General features: G+C 36.9%; 1 protein-coding gene across 4 annotated transcripts in view; it reads left to right on the top strand.

Moving 5' to 3' along the window:
• Positions 1-1689: 1689 nt before the first annotated feature.
• The window catches only part of LOC110449968 (hemicentin-1-like), a 38423-nt gene continuing 25973 nt past the window's right edge, over positions 1690-14139 (top strand). The window contains exons 1-2 of one of the 4 annotated variants that reach the window (XM_021497186.1): positions 1690-1915; positions 12279-12457. In XM_021497186.1, the coding sequence (XP_021352861.1) occupies positions 12394-12457 (64 nt within the window). In that variant the 5' untranslated portion in view covers positions 1690-1915; positions 12279-12393. Of the gene's footprint in view, positions 1916-8799; positions 8898-10801; positions 10958-12278; positions 12458-14139 lie in introns of those variants that run through there. The other 3 variants (XM_021497163.1, XM_021497171.1, XM_021497178.1) reach the window with 3 other exon arrangements.

The following is a 14139-nucleotide window of genomic DNA, read 5'->3' as shown; positions in this document are numbered from 1 at the left end:
GTGTGAATAGTCTGTAGTTTTAAGCATGCAGGGTGGAATATGTGTATGTGTAGGGTTTAGGTTGTTACACAGAGGGTAAATATTTACGTGTGAGTAGTCTGTAGTTTTAAGCATGCAGGGTGGGATATGTGTATGTGTAGGTTTTAGGTTAATCCATATATAGGGTGTAAATATTTACGTGTGAGTTGTTTGAAGGTTTTAGCATGCAGGATGGTATATGTGTATGTGTAGGTTTTAGGTTTAGGTGAGTAGTCTGTAGGTTTTTACATGCAGGGTGGTATATGTGTATGTGTAGGGTTTAGGTTGTTACACATAGAGTGTACTGGGTTTAATTTGAGTAGACTAAACACTAATTATGTAGAGAATAATTATGTTAGTATGTGTGGACTGTTGGTTATAGAGGTATACTTATTCACGTATATATATTTTATCAGAGTGTAATTATTTACGTATATCTATTTTAACAGAGTGTAATTATTTACGTATATATATTTCATCAGAGTGTAATTATTTACGTATATATATATTATCAGAGTGTAATTATTTACGTATATATATTTTATCAGAGTGTAATTATTTACGTATATCTATTTTATCAGAGTGTAATTATTTACGTATATATATGTTATCAGAGTGTAATAATTTACTTGTTTTGAGGGTCTAGGTTATAGGGATAGTTATTTACTGGGATATCATTATCAACATGTATGTATGCGTGTATAGTAGGATACACGTATATACCTGTTTTCAGGCACTAGGTGTGTATACTGCATATTCCGGAGGTAAAAAATACAGGCATTATACATATTTTCCTGCCACTCGAACATTTTTTTAACAATTTTCATTGAGAGGTATTATATAAAACCTTCAATGTAAATTACACAAAAGAGATATAACCTATTATCATATACATGAACGAGGTCATCGATAACATGTCGCTATAACACAAGGTCATCGATAACATGTCGCTATAACACAAGGTCATCGATAACATGTCGCTATAACACAAGGTCATCGATAACATGTCGCTATAACCTATTCATATAAATTCATACTGATATATTCTTCCGTGCTGTTTCTTTTGTCTTTTCAAAGTTAAGTAAAATACCATTTTCAATTCAACTTGTGTGTATGTGATGTGTTGTATTTATATTCAATCCCTTGTATTTTGTAATGTTTGTATGTGTGTATCATGCGGATATTTCATTTTCGAGGAATACATAAGATCAATGATAAATGTTCAAAAGCGCCGTATAAATGAAGATACACGTAGCTCTGTTTGATTTGAATAGCAAACTTATTATGATTTTGACATAACTGTACCTTACACCGAATAACTGACATTTCTTTGTGAAAAAATAAACAAATGCCCAACAATCCTCAAGTATCAGTCAAATATGGAAAATTCTTTCCAAATTAGTATCGCCGATGTGAAGTGTATTTAAAAACGACGTCCTACGAAGAAAAATCCATTGTGAAAATCACATGATCGTAAATGTTCTATCTTCCATTGAATACCTGTGCTTATTGTGCCGAGTATAAATGTTGAGTGAACTAAATCAACAGTTTCCAATTTATCAAACGAAATCACTCGAGTGTGAACACGTACTGAAAATATCCTACTTGCTCATCTGTCAAAGGGGCTACGACAGAAGCAACATTCCTATTGGACAACGCCCCGGTAGGAAGGCGTAAGTGTGCGTATAGAATTGTGAAAACACGAAAAACCAGTTTGCAATGGCATTGACATTCGCCTAACAATTGTGGCTTAATTTAGCGGTCAGTCCTATCCGCTCAGCGCTAGGGTTCACTGTATACGTAGTGGGTGGACGCACTGTAGACGGGTGAGTTCTTGCTTGTGGTCACTCTTCATTTCGAAAAGAGATTGTGGACATCGTACAAGACTCTTTCTAAGGTAGGTTCATTTAATGGTTTACTTTTAGTTAAAATATTGCTTTTGATATAATTTAAATATTTCGTTGATGCACCTGCGTAAAAGGTGTGATTACATTACAATCAGGTAAAGGTTACAGATACCGGTGTCGTTAGTTATCATTGGCAGTAACAACTAGAACTGGACAAATGAATAACTATAAAGATAGCTTAACGTTCCCGAAAAATCACAGGGGCATTGTTTTACTCGTTGAAACAGGAACTTACCTTTTTTGATGTTTTACACATGTACACGATCTAATTTCTTACCTTAAACATATGGGCCTATCTCCCAAGAAAAGACACACTTAATTGTCTGTGTATGGTTTTACAAAATAGCTACTTTAATATTCACCAGATAATACACACGTTATAATGACAGTAGACGTAGACAAATATATACAGGCTAATAATAACTCTACCCGGTGTTTGTAATATTAGCACAATCGATTATAATACGGATAGAAATCGAGTTCCGACCATTTATCGCCGAAACAACCTTGTTGTCTATGTATTGCATTTAAAACTGGAACCATTCTGGCGTTTCAAAGATAAACTGGCATTGAATAGAATAATTCTAAGTGATTTTTATTTGACTCTAGACCAGACCCAGCAATTCACACCTTGTATGTATATATATAGTTAAGGGGTTCACAAATCACCTGTGCATTCCTTAAGGATTTTCCAATATGTAAATTAAAGTGCCATATTAAATATGGCCGCACCTACTTAGTGCAAAGTCAATAGCATACCTTCGTTAGTTAAGTATCATATGCATGTTTATTTTCTTTCCCAACGTGAGATTGTCTCTGGTGTCAGTTAAAGATAAAATTGTGAACTGGTTGACATTTGAAACTATATGGACAATCTGATCTGTTCTCTTGTTAATTGCTCGTAATAAACGATCATAATCGTTTTATCTTGTATCAAGTTAGCTATCAAAGAATAAGCAGGCTGCAACCGGGTAGATCTGTTTATAGGTGTACATACGGGTGTAGCACTCCCCCATAGCAGCCACGAGGCGGTTTAAACGCGTTCAAGTGTAAGAAATGTTAGCGTATGGGCGTGACCCGGGTAGAACGATCGATTCTTGTCTCTAAATCCGTCTGCCCATGGCAGGCGAAGCTGAGCATATACTGTTTTGGAGTTGACTACAAATCCATCAGGTTTATTAAATACATAAGAATATATACATATATTTTATTTGTACTGTTTATTTCTATTCACAAACGAGTTTATAGATCAGAAATGTCTACCGTATAATCGATTGAACAAGAGGCTATGGGTGGTTTGTGTGACACGATCGAATTTCACAGCTAGGAGATTTGTAACAAATGACGAGACCTGTTCACAAGTCCTTTCATATACTTCTCTCTACGGCAATATTTGATGCTGTACCTAAACATTACATAGCCGCAGACAGGGCGGGGTTTAGGGGGGAGCCTCCTCCCCACACCTTCTCGGCTATTTGTCTTTCTTCGACCGATACATCTTTTCTGGCCCATGTCATGCTTGAAATTCTACAGCTTCTGGGGGTTTCGCACCTCACACCACTCACCCAGGGCACCAACCCTGGACCCTAGTTGCAATTTGGCCCCCAGTCGTCGGTAAGACCAGTCACGCCCATGCACTATAGCTAGACTGTCCAAAAGCTGACGGTCCCGAAACTAGATATTGTTAGTTACTCTTTCAGTAACACATATACGAACAAAAAAAAGTAAAAATTGCGTTTGTCAAATCACAGTCCCTTATCGAGCAGCTAATGGATCGGTGTGCTTACAACGATACCCTTTTATCACCATATTACATTCAGACTTACATATGTACAACGATACCCTTTTATCACCATATTACATTCAGGCTTACAATGATACCCTTTTATCACCGTATTACATTCAGGCTTACAACGATACCCTTTTGTTACCATATTACATTCAGGCTTTAGGTCTGTCGAATGGCCTCAAAACCAACTACTGTCTATTGTTCACCAATGATTGTCTTGGTTAACAGCTATAGTGACGTAACCATATATCATACCAGATGTTTCCCCATGCACACATATATGCGGCCCTCATATGTTTAAAATCCCATAAACGACCTTGTAGGTGACAATACAGACATTTTGTTCCCTGTTCCCTGTTCCCTATATACTTGGCGTTCTGCTCGTATTAGAGGACATCGGGGAGTTTAGCATTGTTTTCTTTTCTCTCCTGCCTACTCGTCATGTCCGGCGGTCTCTCCCTCTGCACCGCTGGTCAACCCGACGTTAGGACAATGAGGTAGGATATAGTGTATATTAACTTCAAGTTATTCAACTTATAGTTATCACTCGTGATGGCCCGGATGTTAGCACGGGGATCTTAATGTGATAGGAAACCGGCGTACCCGGAGAAAACCCATGTGTTCGGGCAGGTGACCCCATACCGTTTTACGTCCGATCAGGGAGTCGAACCCAGGCCGCCTTGGTAAAAGGCAAGTGTGCTATCCACTGCAGCAGCCGACCACCCCATACCCAATAACCCTATCGGATAGTGTCGTTCATGCTACCGTGCCCTGGTCGTGACATTTCAGTAAACTTGCACTTTGAAGTGGCCCTTGGGTTGCACAACCATCTGAAGATGTTACGAGAACGCAAAAAACCTTAACGAACAAAAGAACAAGCCAAGCAATCACAAGCAATGTGCCGTTTTGAATTGTAACCGCTTTATTGAAATGTACAGTTACAATTTGATCAATTGATATCAACATTATCAACGATAATATTATACATGTATCTATAAAAATTGTCCTAGGATTTAAAAAAGGTACATGGTCGTGAAGGTTTTACAAATGGTCTGAAAAGAATGGCTCTGTGAATGCAGCAAGGAATATGTGCCATCAGAGACATATAAAGCCAGAGTGTAGCATATATGTCTCGGGTGCCATCAAACGCACGAGAGATGCCGATTCCTGATACAGCTTAGCTTAGGAAACCTCTCCCAACTGTCCACAGGTCGGGGTGTACACCCACATTCAGATTCGTCATATTTAGTGTGTGACTTTCCACACTGAAGATCACTCATGCAGAAAGTCAACGACGAGCAGCTGTTTGTTAGGTCAATACCGATCTCGAGCAAGTTTCAGGATTTGTGAAACGAAATGTTTGCATTTCCATTTAAATATCCGATGGCGTGGACATTCTCGTGTGTCCGAGTGACGCCCTGTATCAAGATGATTTCGTATACATCCGTATTGGGAAAGTCTCCATATCTTGAAAAAAAATCTTTTTCTGATTTTGTTTATTTAAGGTAAAGATCACGTGCTTGAAAGAACGGTTACGTAATTATGTGAACTTGTAGTAACGGTAACGTAATTATATGAACTTGTAGTAACGGTAACGTAATTATATGAACTTGTAAGTAACGGTTACGTAATTGTATGAACTGGTAGTAACGGTAACGTCATTATATGAACTTGTAATAAAGGTCACGTAATTGTATGAGCTAGTAGTAACGGTAACGTATTTATATGAACTTGTAGTAAAGGTTACGGAATTATATGAACTTGCAAGTAACGGTTACGTGATTGTATGAACTTGTAGTAACAGTAACGTAATTATATAAACTTGTAAGTAACGGTAACGTATTTATATGAACTTGTAATAAAGGTCACGTAATTGTATGACCTTGTAGTAACGGTAAGGTAATTATATGAACTTGTAAGTAACGGTTACGTAATTATATGAACGTGTAAGTAACGGTTACGTAATTATATGAACTTGTAAGTAACGGTTACGTAATTATATGAACTTGTAGTAAGGGTCCAAGTTTGATATAAGCTGGTAGTAAGGGTCACGTGTTCATATACACTTGTAGTAAGGGTCATGTGGTAGAAATAAAGGGTCACGTGTTTATATAAACCGGTGGTATGCGTCACGTGTTTAGTTAAACTGGTGGTTAGGGTCACGTGTTCTTGTCATAAATTGGTGGTATGGGTCACGTGCTGTTATGGACTGGCAATATATGTCACGTGATTATATATCAACCAAGGGTGTTATATTTATCGTATTCTACCAATACTACAGATCTGGACATTTACCCCTCCACGACACCTTTGTTATATCATACTTCATCTATATAAACCAATGAATCCGTCATTTGGAAGAAATTCAAATTGATAACCTTTCAACCCTTAGTACGTTCCGCTTACTCGTGAATGGTTTTGTATGTCATAACGTAATGAAATGGGCCATACATTGATATCGAGTTGACCCTTTGAAATTGACAACAGGCGCCGACGGATATTTGTCGAGCTCAGTTCAAGGTAACAGTTACTCTTTGCCCCAGAAGCACACATACAAGCACAAGGCTTACATTAATTGATGCTAATGACTTTCGCTACAAATAGGAATACCTGATGGTCAGTGATGGTTGACAGCATTCCTGTGTTGGTCATACGTCCGTGGAAAAGATTGCTAACATATATAGTTATGTGCATGCTAGTTACATAAATCGTATCCTCACATAATTACAGATATGGTTATAAAAAACACACTTAATATATTGTCCCAGCATTCTGTCTGAAAATACCACATAACGGCATAACTATTCCTTTCTGGTAGTAAACCCTGGTCACACGAAATAAAATAGGTTAATACTAGATACCACAAGAGCCAAACCACAAGGATAAAATCATTGCTGGACCAGAAGTACACTCGACACGAGGGATGTTTGTAGGATTTTACCATGCTACCGGATTAATGCGGCATTAGCTATAGTCTGCCGTCAACTTACGACTCTCATGTACGTATGTCGACATAATTATTTATTCGACATATGATTATGTCGACATGTTTTTAAAATTATGTCCGGACATGCGTCACTGGTTCGTAAGTCGATGGTAGAATTTGTTGACGAGTCCAATTTCTAAGTGTTATAATGGAATGAGTGGGAAAACTATTAGTCCACGACTCAAAAATATGTGCCTCTACAATTTCTGTGACAAGGAAAACTTTTCTTTTGGATCTAGGTCCCGATATTTGAAATATTCGCGTATTAAATAAACCGCTTGTTATAGTTCACAGTTGTGCAGTCGTTAGTATCCTGCACGCTTTGCCATTGGTAATGGGTTGTTAACACTGGGAAACACGCTATAGATTTGTCCCCATGTGTACGATGTGGGTTTTGCTTTGTGTGTACTTTCAAATTGAAATAAGAATATTGAACCTGATCCAACAAGATCGATCTATTGTCAAAGTAAACATAACATGAATAGCGTCGTGCAAGTGTACCAGGAACATTCTGACAAGACCAGACACGTAGTTAGGTTAACATGGAATGGCACCGAGGACAGAGGGAAAGGAATTGTGGACGGGTATATAATTATATTTTGTCACTGTGACCTTTGGAGTGTTTGACAGACTGTGGGAGGGTGAGGTCGAGGGTGTGCCGGACTGTTGGGGCTACAATGTATGGTTGGACGGTTCGGTGTTGGGGAATTAGATGAGGAATGTTTACACTGTAGAATGCCGGAGTCGCGCGACTTCTTTACTTTTTACAGTAATCCAAATTTACTCCGAAAAATAAGACGTGATCAATTGAGATTCTAAAGCGGTTAACATACAAAATAAAAGTCATTGGCACTTCAAATACAATATGTTTGCGTTAAAAAAATATTCAAAAAATAACTACGACACGAAATCGGGAAGTCATGCGATCAACAGAAATTCTTGAACTTAAAAACACTTGGGTCCCTCAAAGACGAAACTTGTATCCGTGGTTATATAATCGTAGATAAAAGGAAGACACAGATTTATTGAATATCGCGGTGTGAAGACTGTAAGATATGTTTCAATAATTTCGCTCTGCTTTAAAGGTCACGTGTGTCAAATTTGATAAAAAAAATCTAACAGCTTCTCCATAAGAACCCTAAGGCTCGGACAATATGGACAATGATTGCAAATCAAGGTTCCATGCTAGTCGTTTCGGTAACAGGTCGTTTCGGTAACAAGTCGTTTCGGGAGTCCCGAAGTCGTTTCGGGTCATGGCACAAGATTTTTCGGGACTAAATAAAGTCGTTTCGGGACATATACAATTTTCATTTATAAATTACATTTCGCTCCCGTTTCAAACAAAGTCCTGCTTGACGACTTACCCGTGCTTAGGATCATTAGTGTTAACAGATTGCTATTGCTTGAGGGGTACATTTGTGTGTGTGTGTGGTGTTTGTTAATTATGATATTTTGTTTAAAGTGGTCATTTTAACAGGCTATTCGAAACAACTCATGTTTGGTTGTCAGATCAACGGAATTATATTAGAGTATCAAAGTCCGTTGTTTAGGGCGAAACAAAATAGTGCGAAACGACCATGGGCGAACGGGATCTAGGGCGAAACGACCTGACACACGTGGTTGAGGCCCTCCTCCCCCTTCCTTCTCCCGGCATCTTTTGATTTATCTGAGACATGGGAATTAATAAAATTGGAAAAGGCTTAATCCAAACTTGTTTCCAGGACTTTTCTATTTTTGTAATTAAGAAAGTTAATTTGTCAAATAGTTAGTGTTATATATTTCAACAGAGTTGTGTTTTTACCTCTGACCCTAACAATTCTTCAACAGTTTAATGTATATAAAATAAAATAAAATAAAATCCTTTATAAAGTGTTGGGATAATTTGTCCATTGTAGTTGATGAATAAACAAACAAGGCAACTATATACTCCCTCTACTTTTTTTAAAAAGATTATGTTCGTTGATTTGTTTATGTCATGTTACCTGAAACACACGTGAGATCGACTTTGAGGGCGTGGCCAGTCTGAGCTTACCTCAGTTCTATTAACCAATGAACATCGAGTTCGCTCGTGCGAAATGCACGACTTCCATCGCCCGCATGTTAGTGAAAAGAAAGAGGTGTGTAGGCAGGTAGTGGTGAGTAGCTGAGTGGAAATGTGGTCGCCATCCGGTTAACTGGGGATCCGAATTTACATCAGGTAGTTTCAAAAAGTTATCAGTTCGGCAAATTGTTCAACAAGTCAGTTTTTGGTCCTACCACGATATTCCCAATCTGCTGAATGGGACACGGTAATTAGTGTTTGGACGTACCTCTCCTGATGTTTAGGGGGTGTCGGACGTTTTAGGGGTTTAGATCAACACGGTAAACTAATACTTCCGAAATGAAATGGAAAAGAGGCACGCAAACTATTTGAGGAATTGTTTAATCAAATGTCCATCAATCTTCTAAACAAGTTTTTAAAATGGCATATAAGACAAAATTATGCAAAAATGTTACGTCACAGCCTGTTTTGAAAGAAAAAACACCATAGGATCTTTCAACCAGCCAATATCTTTCTCAATGTGTGTTGTGTAACAGCTATTGAGGAACACTTGGGTATAATCTTGGTTTTAGATCTTTGTTGTCCTGACAGAGATTCTGATATCAAATTGTAGTGATTATTACCTGATAACAGTATCCCTGAATGCATAAGTATATTGTGTACATAATTCCTGTAGGAACTCTATCTAAATCAGAGATTTATAACGATAAAGTTTCTATCGTTATAAATCTCAGATTTAGATAGAGTTCCTACAGGAATTAATTGTGTACAATGCTTCTGTTGTATCGGATATGGATTGTAAACTTCTAATGGCAACTAATGGAAAAAACAGGTTACTAATACTAAGAGTTGGCAGAAAAATCCATTTCTGGCAGAAAAAAAATCATCCATTTCTTTTGTAGTTCCAAAAAATTCAGTGATTTTTCAACCGAAATTTTACAATAGCCTGTTCTTACCACAGGTGCTCGGGTTCTGGAATATATGTGATATATTATCGCACCGACTAGATATTGCACCCCCTTATACTTAGTATATGGGTGCGATAATATATTGCATATATTCCAGAACCTGAGCACCTGTGGTTCTTGCATAAATTGGGAAAATATAGCAGTATTTTTATTGAACTTGGGAAGATATTCCTTATTTTTTCTTCATTCCATGAAAATAGAGCCATTTTTAGCTAGGGAAGCAATCAGTGAAATATAATAATAAAGAAAGACTTTCTTAGCAGAACACGATTATCAGCACTAAAAAATAAAGATAGATTTTTTCATTAAGGGAAGCAATCAAATTGTAATAAAAAATGTATAAGATAAAATATGAATTATCATATTATTTTTGTATGTATATATACAAGTCTGGTATAGATAATCCCTGTAACCAGAAATAGACATCTTTAGGATACGTTTTATGATACAATCTTCTCACTCCTTGTAATTTTTGTATGCGAGCAAAATTAAATATTAGCTTGTAAATATTTTCCTTGACTAATGTTTTCTGTTATATATTTTCTTTGACTAATACTTTCTGTGACTAAGAAAAGATTAGCTGGGTGTAGGTACATGACGCCTTTTATTGTTATGCCTAATGGAACCAGCCTTGCCCAAATGCTATTTTGAAAATCCATACAATTATTTGTAAGTGGGTGTAAAAGAAGTTGGAAAAGCTGGGCGTAGACCCTTATTGATCAGTCCAATAGGTGTAGTCCCAGCTCGGAGGCATTGGTGTGGCGCAAAGACAGTGGTGATTGCGAAATATGGTTTGAAATATATTTATTTAGCCTCCTTGAGAAATAAATAGTTGGGCACTGGTAACTTACCTCCGATTAATGAAGTATACATAGCATGAAGTGTAAAACGTGAGCAATGGTTCCTGAAATGTTTATATTTGTATAAATAGGTGATTAATATATACAATATGATCAGCGTAACAGGCTTTACATAAGGTGTAGTAGGTTTTAAAGTATTTAACAACATTGCCAAGTATGATTTCAAAAATAGCTCTCTTGGTATTCATAACAGGTTTGACAAGTCTGAACTCTTGAACTTTGACCTTTTATTAGAGTAGTTTAAAACATGAATGGACCACAAGAATGACTTATAGTGTATATTGTACTCGAGTGAAACGTTGTCTGACAGAACACTGAAAGACCCACCCAGGACTTCAGATTCCTTGCCAGTATTCTTAGTGGGATTAATATTATTGGACTCGTAAAGGTAAATGATTTCTTTTAACATTTAAAATTGAAAGTAAACTTTATATTTTTTAGTTTATGAAATGAAGGAACCAGCTGGAAAATGATAAATCATGAAGAATTAATAACCTCTTATTTCAATTTCCCAGATTATAAAGTGATGGCTCACTTTCAAAAGAAAAATGACATGATTTTGTGCTATAGTTTTTTTTAACGAAATGGCTAAAAACAGGTTATTAAAAAAAACCATTTGAATCCATTTTCAATTTTTATAGCTTTTAGCATCAACTAAATTGCAAGAGAATTTTGTTTCCTCCATGATGGACACCTATATATGTTATGACAGAAACAATGTCTACTGAAACACAGACTCTATATCTAATAAATCGGTAATAAAGCAATATCAAAACAAAGTGTATTTTCTATATTTAAAAAGGCAACAAAAAGCCAATATCCTGACATTACTGTTATTAGTTTAGCAATGCAATGCTGGTGACCCAACTTTTTGGGATTTTGGCGAGTTTTATGGGAGAAAATAAAAATGGTATGAAAATTAAAAAAAATAATCATAAAGCTAAAATCCATAAAGCAACAGAAAATTGTTTCCGATTACCCTACCTGCACTTGTGCTTTGTGCCCACTCTCAATCTTTTATACCACCACTTTGACTAAGTCCGAAAATCCAGTATTGAACCTCGATGTAGCGCCACCTGTCCTGTCAAACTTGCATACTGCCAGAACGTTTTGTGGTCATTGATGCACCTACCTCTTTATGGGCCCCACAAAAATATACCCATGTTGTTGATTTCACAGCTGACCGAGTGCTGCCGGTCAGTTTTTAGATATTGTCATTACTTGTGTTATGCATGTCCAATTAATTAATTAATTTACACCTGCTACAGCTTATTGCCCAACATATCAAAATTAGTTATTGGTGATGCTATAATTACTGGTAACTGTCAAATAAATGGCACAAGTAAGCACTCATGTCATTGTTTTGCCACATGATTGAGGTAAAGCTGGTACCAAACATAATGATGCAGATTTTGGCGAACTCTGCGTTCCAACATTTCTCTATTCCGATTTCTGGTAGACTGAGACAGTTTATTAAAATTATCAGAACTTAGTTTTCTTTTTAGTCCAACAAATTAAGTTAGTCATCTGATAAAGATTCACAAGATGAAGAATAAAATAATCCTCCAACAAAGATCCGTAATGTGTAGTGCAATATTCTTGCCCATGCATGTAGTTTCATGGAATTCTTGTTTTGTGTGTTTTGTTCAAATTTCAGCCTTTTCCACAGGAATTATAATACAACTGTTTTTATTTGGTGTTTGTTACAGGTGAGCCAAGGTGAATGGACTGAAGTGGTACATGGTCACTCCTCAATAGAAACAACAACCTCACCAGGAGGCAGAGTCGACTTATTTCGCAAACAGATTCTTACCAAATCTCAAAATGTATCGACTTTCTTCCATTTTGTTCCTGGTCGCCATTGTCATACCAGGAACTCTATCTCAAAGTAAGTATGCAGATATGTTTTGCGGCTACACAAACCGTTTTCACTCGCTGTAATTAACACCCCGGGTGCTTTATAACAAAATCGGCTTTGAGAGGAGCAAGGGGCGATAAAATGTGAGTTGTGAAAAAAAAAGTTGTGCAACTTAACTGTTGTTGTCAAGAAAGTACATAATAAACATCCCAGTGTGACTGGAGGTTTGAAAGTCAAAGGTTTCATCCCCTTCACAGAAAGTCCAGCCATGATCACCAGACATAAATCTTTGCTTTTAAGTGTAAATACTTTGAAATTTTGACTGACCCAGTCTGGTTTGTAAGGGGGAGGGGTCTATATAATTTTGATTATTCCTGAAAAAGGTGTAGGGGTGCTGGAAGGGGGAGGGTCACTAATTGTGGCAAATATGGTACTGCACAAGGACCTGAACAAAACCATAGGCAAGAACATGATCATACAGACTGAAATCCAGTCTAATATATGTTGTGGGTAGTTTGGCTTGTTGACCAAGCTAATATATATATACATACAATTATATATACATACAATACGGAATTTGCTTTGGTAAACATTTTTCTATACTATATGATCATTGTAGGTTTCAGACTATTGGTAGATTTGCTGCTCAAGAAAAATAAGTGTATTACTGTCTTGTCCTTCCAACTACTGATCAAATGATTTAAATCAAACACCTTTCTTTGATAAACAGGGAAAATGTAACTTGTGATCACAAGCCTGCCAAGTGGTGTTAACATGCGTTTTTTATCGTTTTTTCTTCTCAGGATCGACATCTTCTCCTATGTACAGTTCATGTCCTATTACAATGAAACTTTCACCAACATCTGAAGTTGTACAAAAGATATTATTTCTTGGTGTTGACTAATATCAGGAGTTTATTACGCCCTATTTTAGTGATTGTTTTTCTGATGGTTGATTGCTTTCCATGCTGGATGATTGCGTTTTCATAAAACTTGGCTGGAATACTACTTACTTATCAAGACGTTTGCTCAGAGTTGAGTTTCTGCAAATTTTGTGCGGATACATTCTGATTGGTTAATTGGTCTCTGTACGTATATCTTCTGAAGGGATGATCAAATTTTATAAAACTTGCCAGGTATACTGCTTTTCAATTTTCTCATAGGAGTTTGACCTCAACGTGTTTCGTACAACTTTATTGAGGCTGTTACGTTCTGATTGGTTGATTTCTTTCCACCAAATATCTTATGACAGAATGACTGAATTAGATCAAACTTGGTTCTTACTCTTGAAAGTGTCTCAGAGTTTAATGTTTGGACAATTTCACATATATCTAATGAAGCTGATACAATTCTGATAGGCTGAATGCTTGCCTTGCAATATCTTACTACAGAATAATCAAAACATTCATTAACCTTGCAGCTGCTTGATTTACTTACCTAGGTCTCTTCCTTATGTTTGATTTTGAAGAAACGCAGTGTAAGGCTGACCCCCAATTTTTTTTTTGGGGCGAGTACAACAATTATTTCACAGGCCCAAAATGATTATTGGTAGCCCAATTATTTTACTAAAATTTGGCGCCTTCTTTGAATCTGTTGACGTTGACGGGGTTCTTTTCAGAAATCCCCAGCCCCTGTTTGTATCTGTTGACGTTGACGGGGTTCTTTTCAGAAATCCCCAGCCCCTGTTTGTATCTGTTGACGTTGACGGGGTTC

Source organism: Mizuhopecten yessoensis, unplaced genomic scaffold (assembly GCF_002113885.1).
Source record: "Mizuhopecten yessoensis strain PY_sf001 unplaced genomic scaffold, ASM211388v2 scaffold503, whole genome shotgun sequence".
NCBI lineage: Eukaryota > Metazoa > Mollusca > Bivalvia > Pectinida > Pectinidae > Mizuhopecten > Mizuhopecten yessoensis.
Note: the sequence above shows the minus strand (reverse complement) of the source record. Positions and strands in the feature narration are given on the sequence as shown.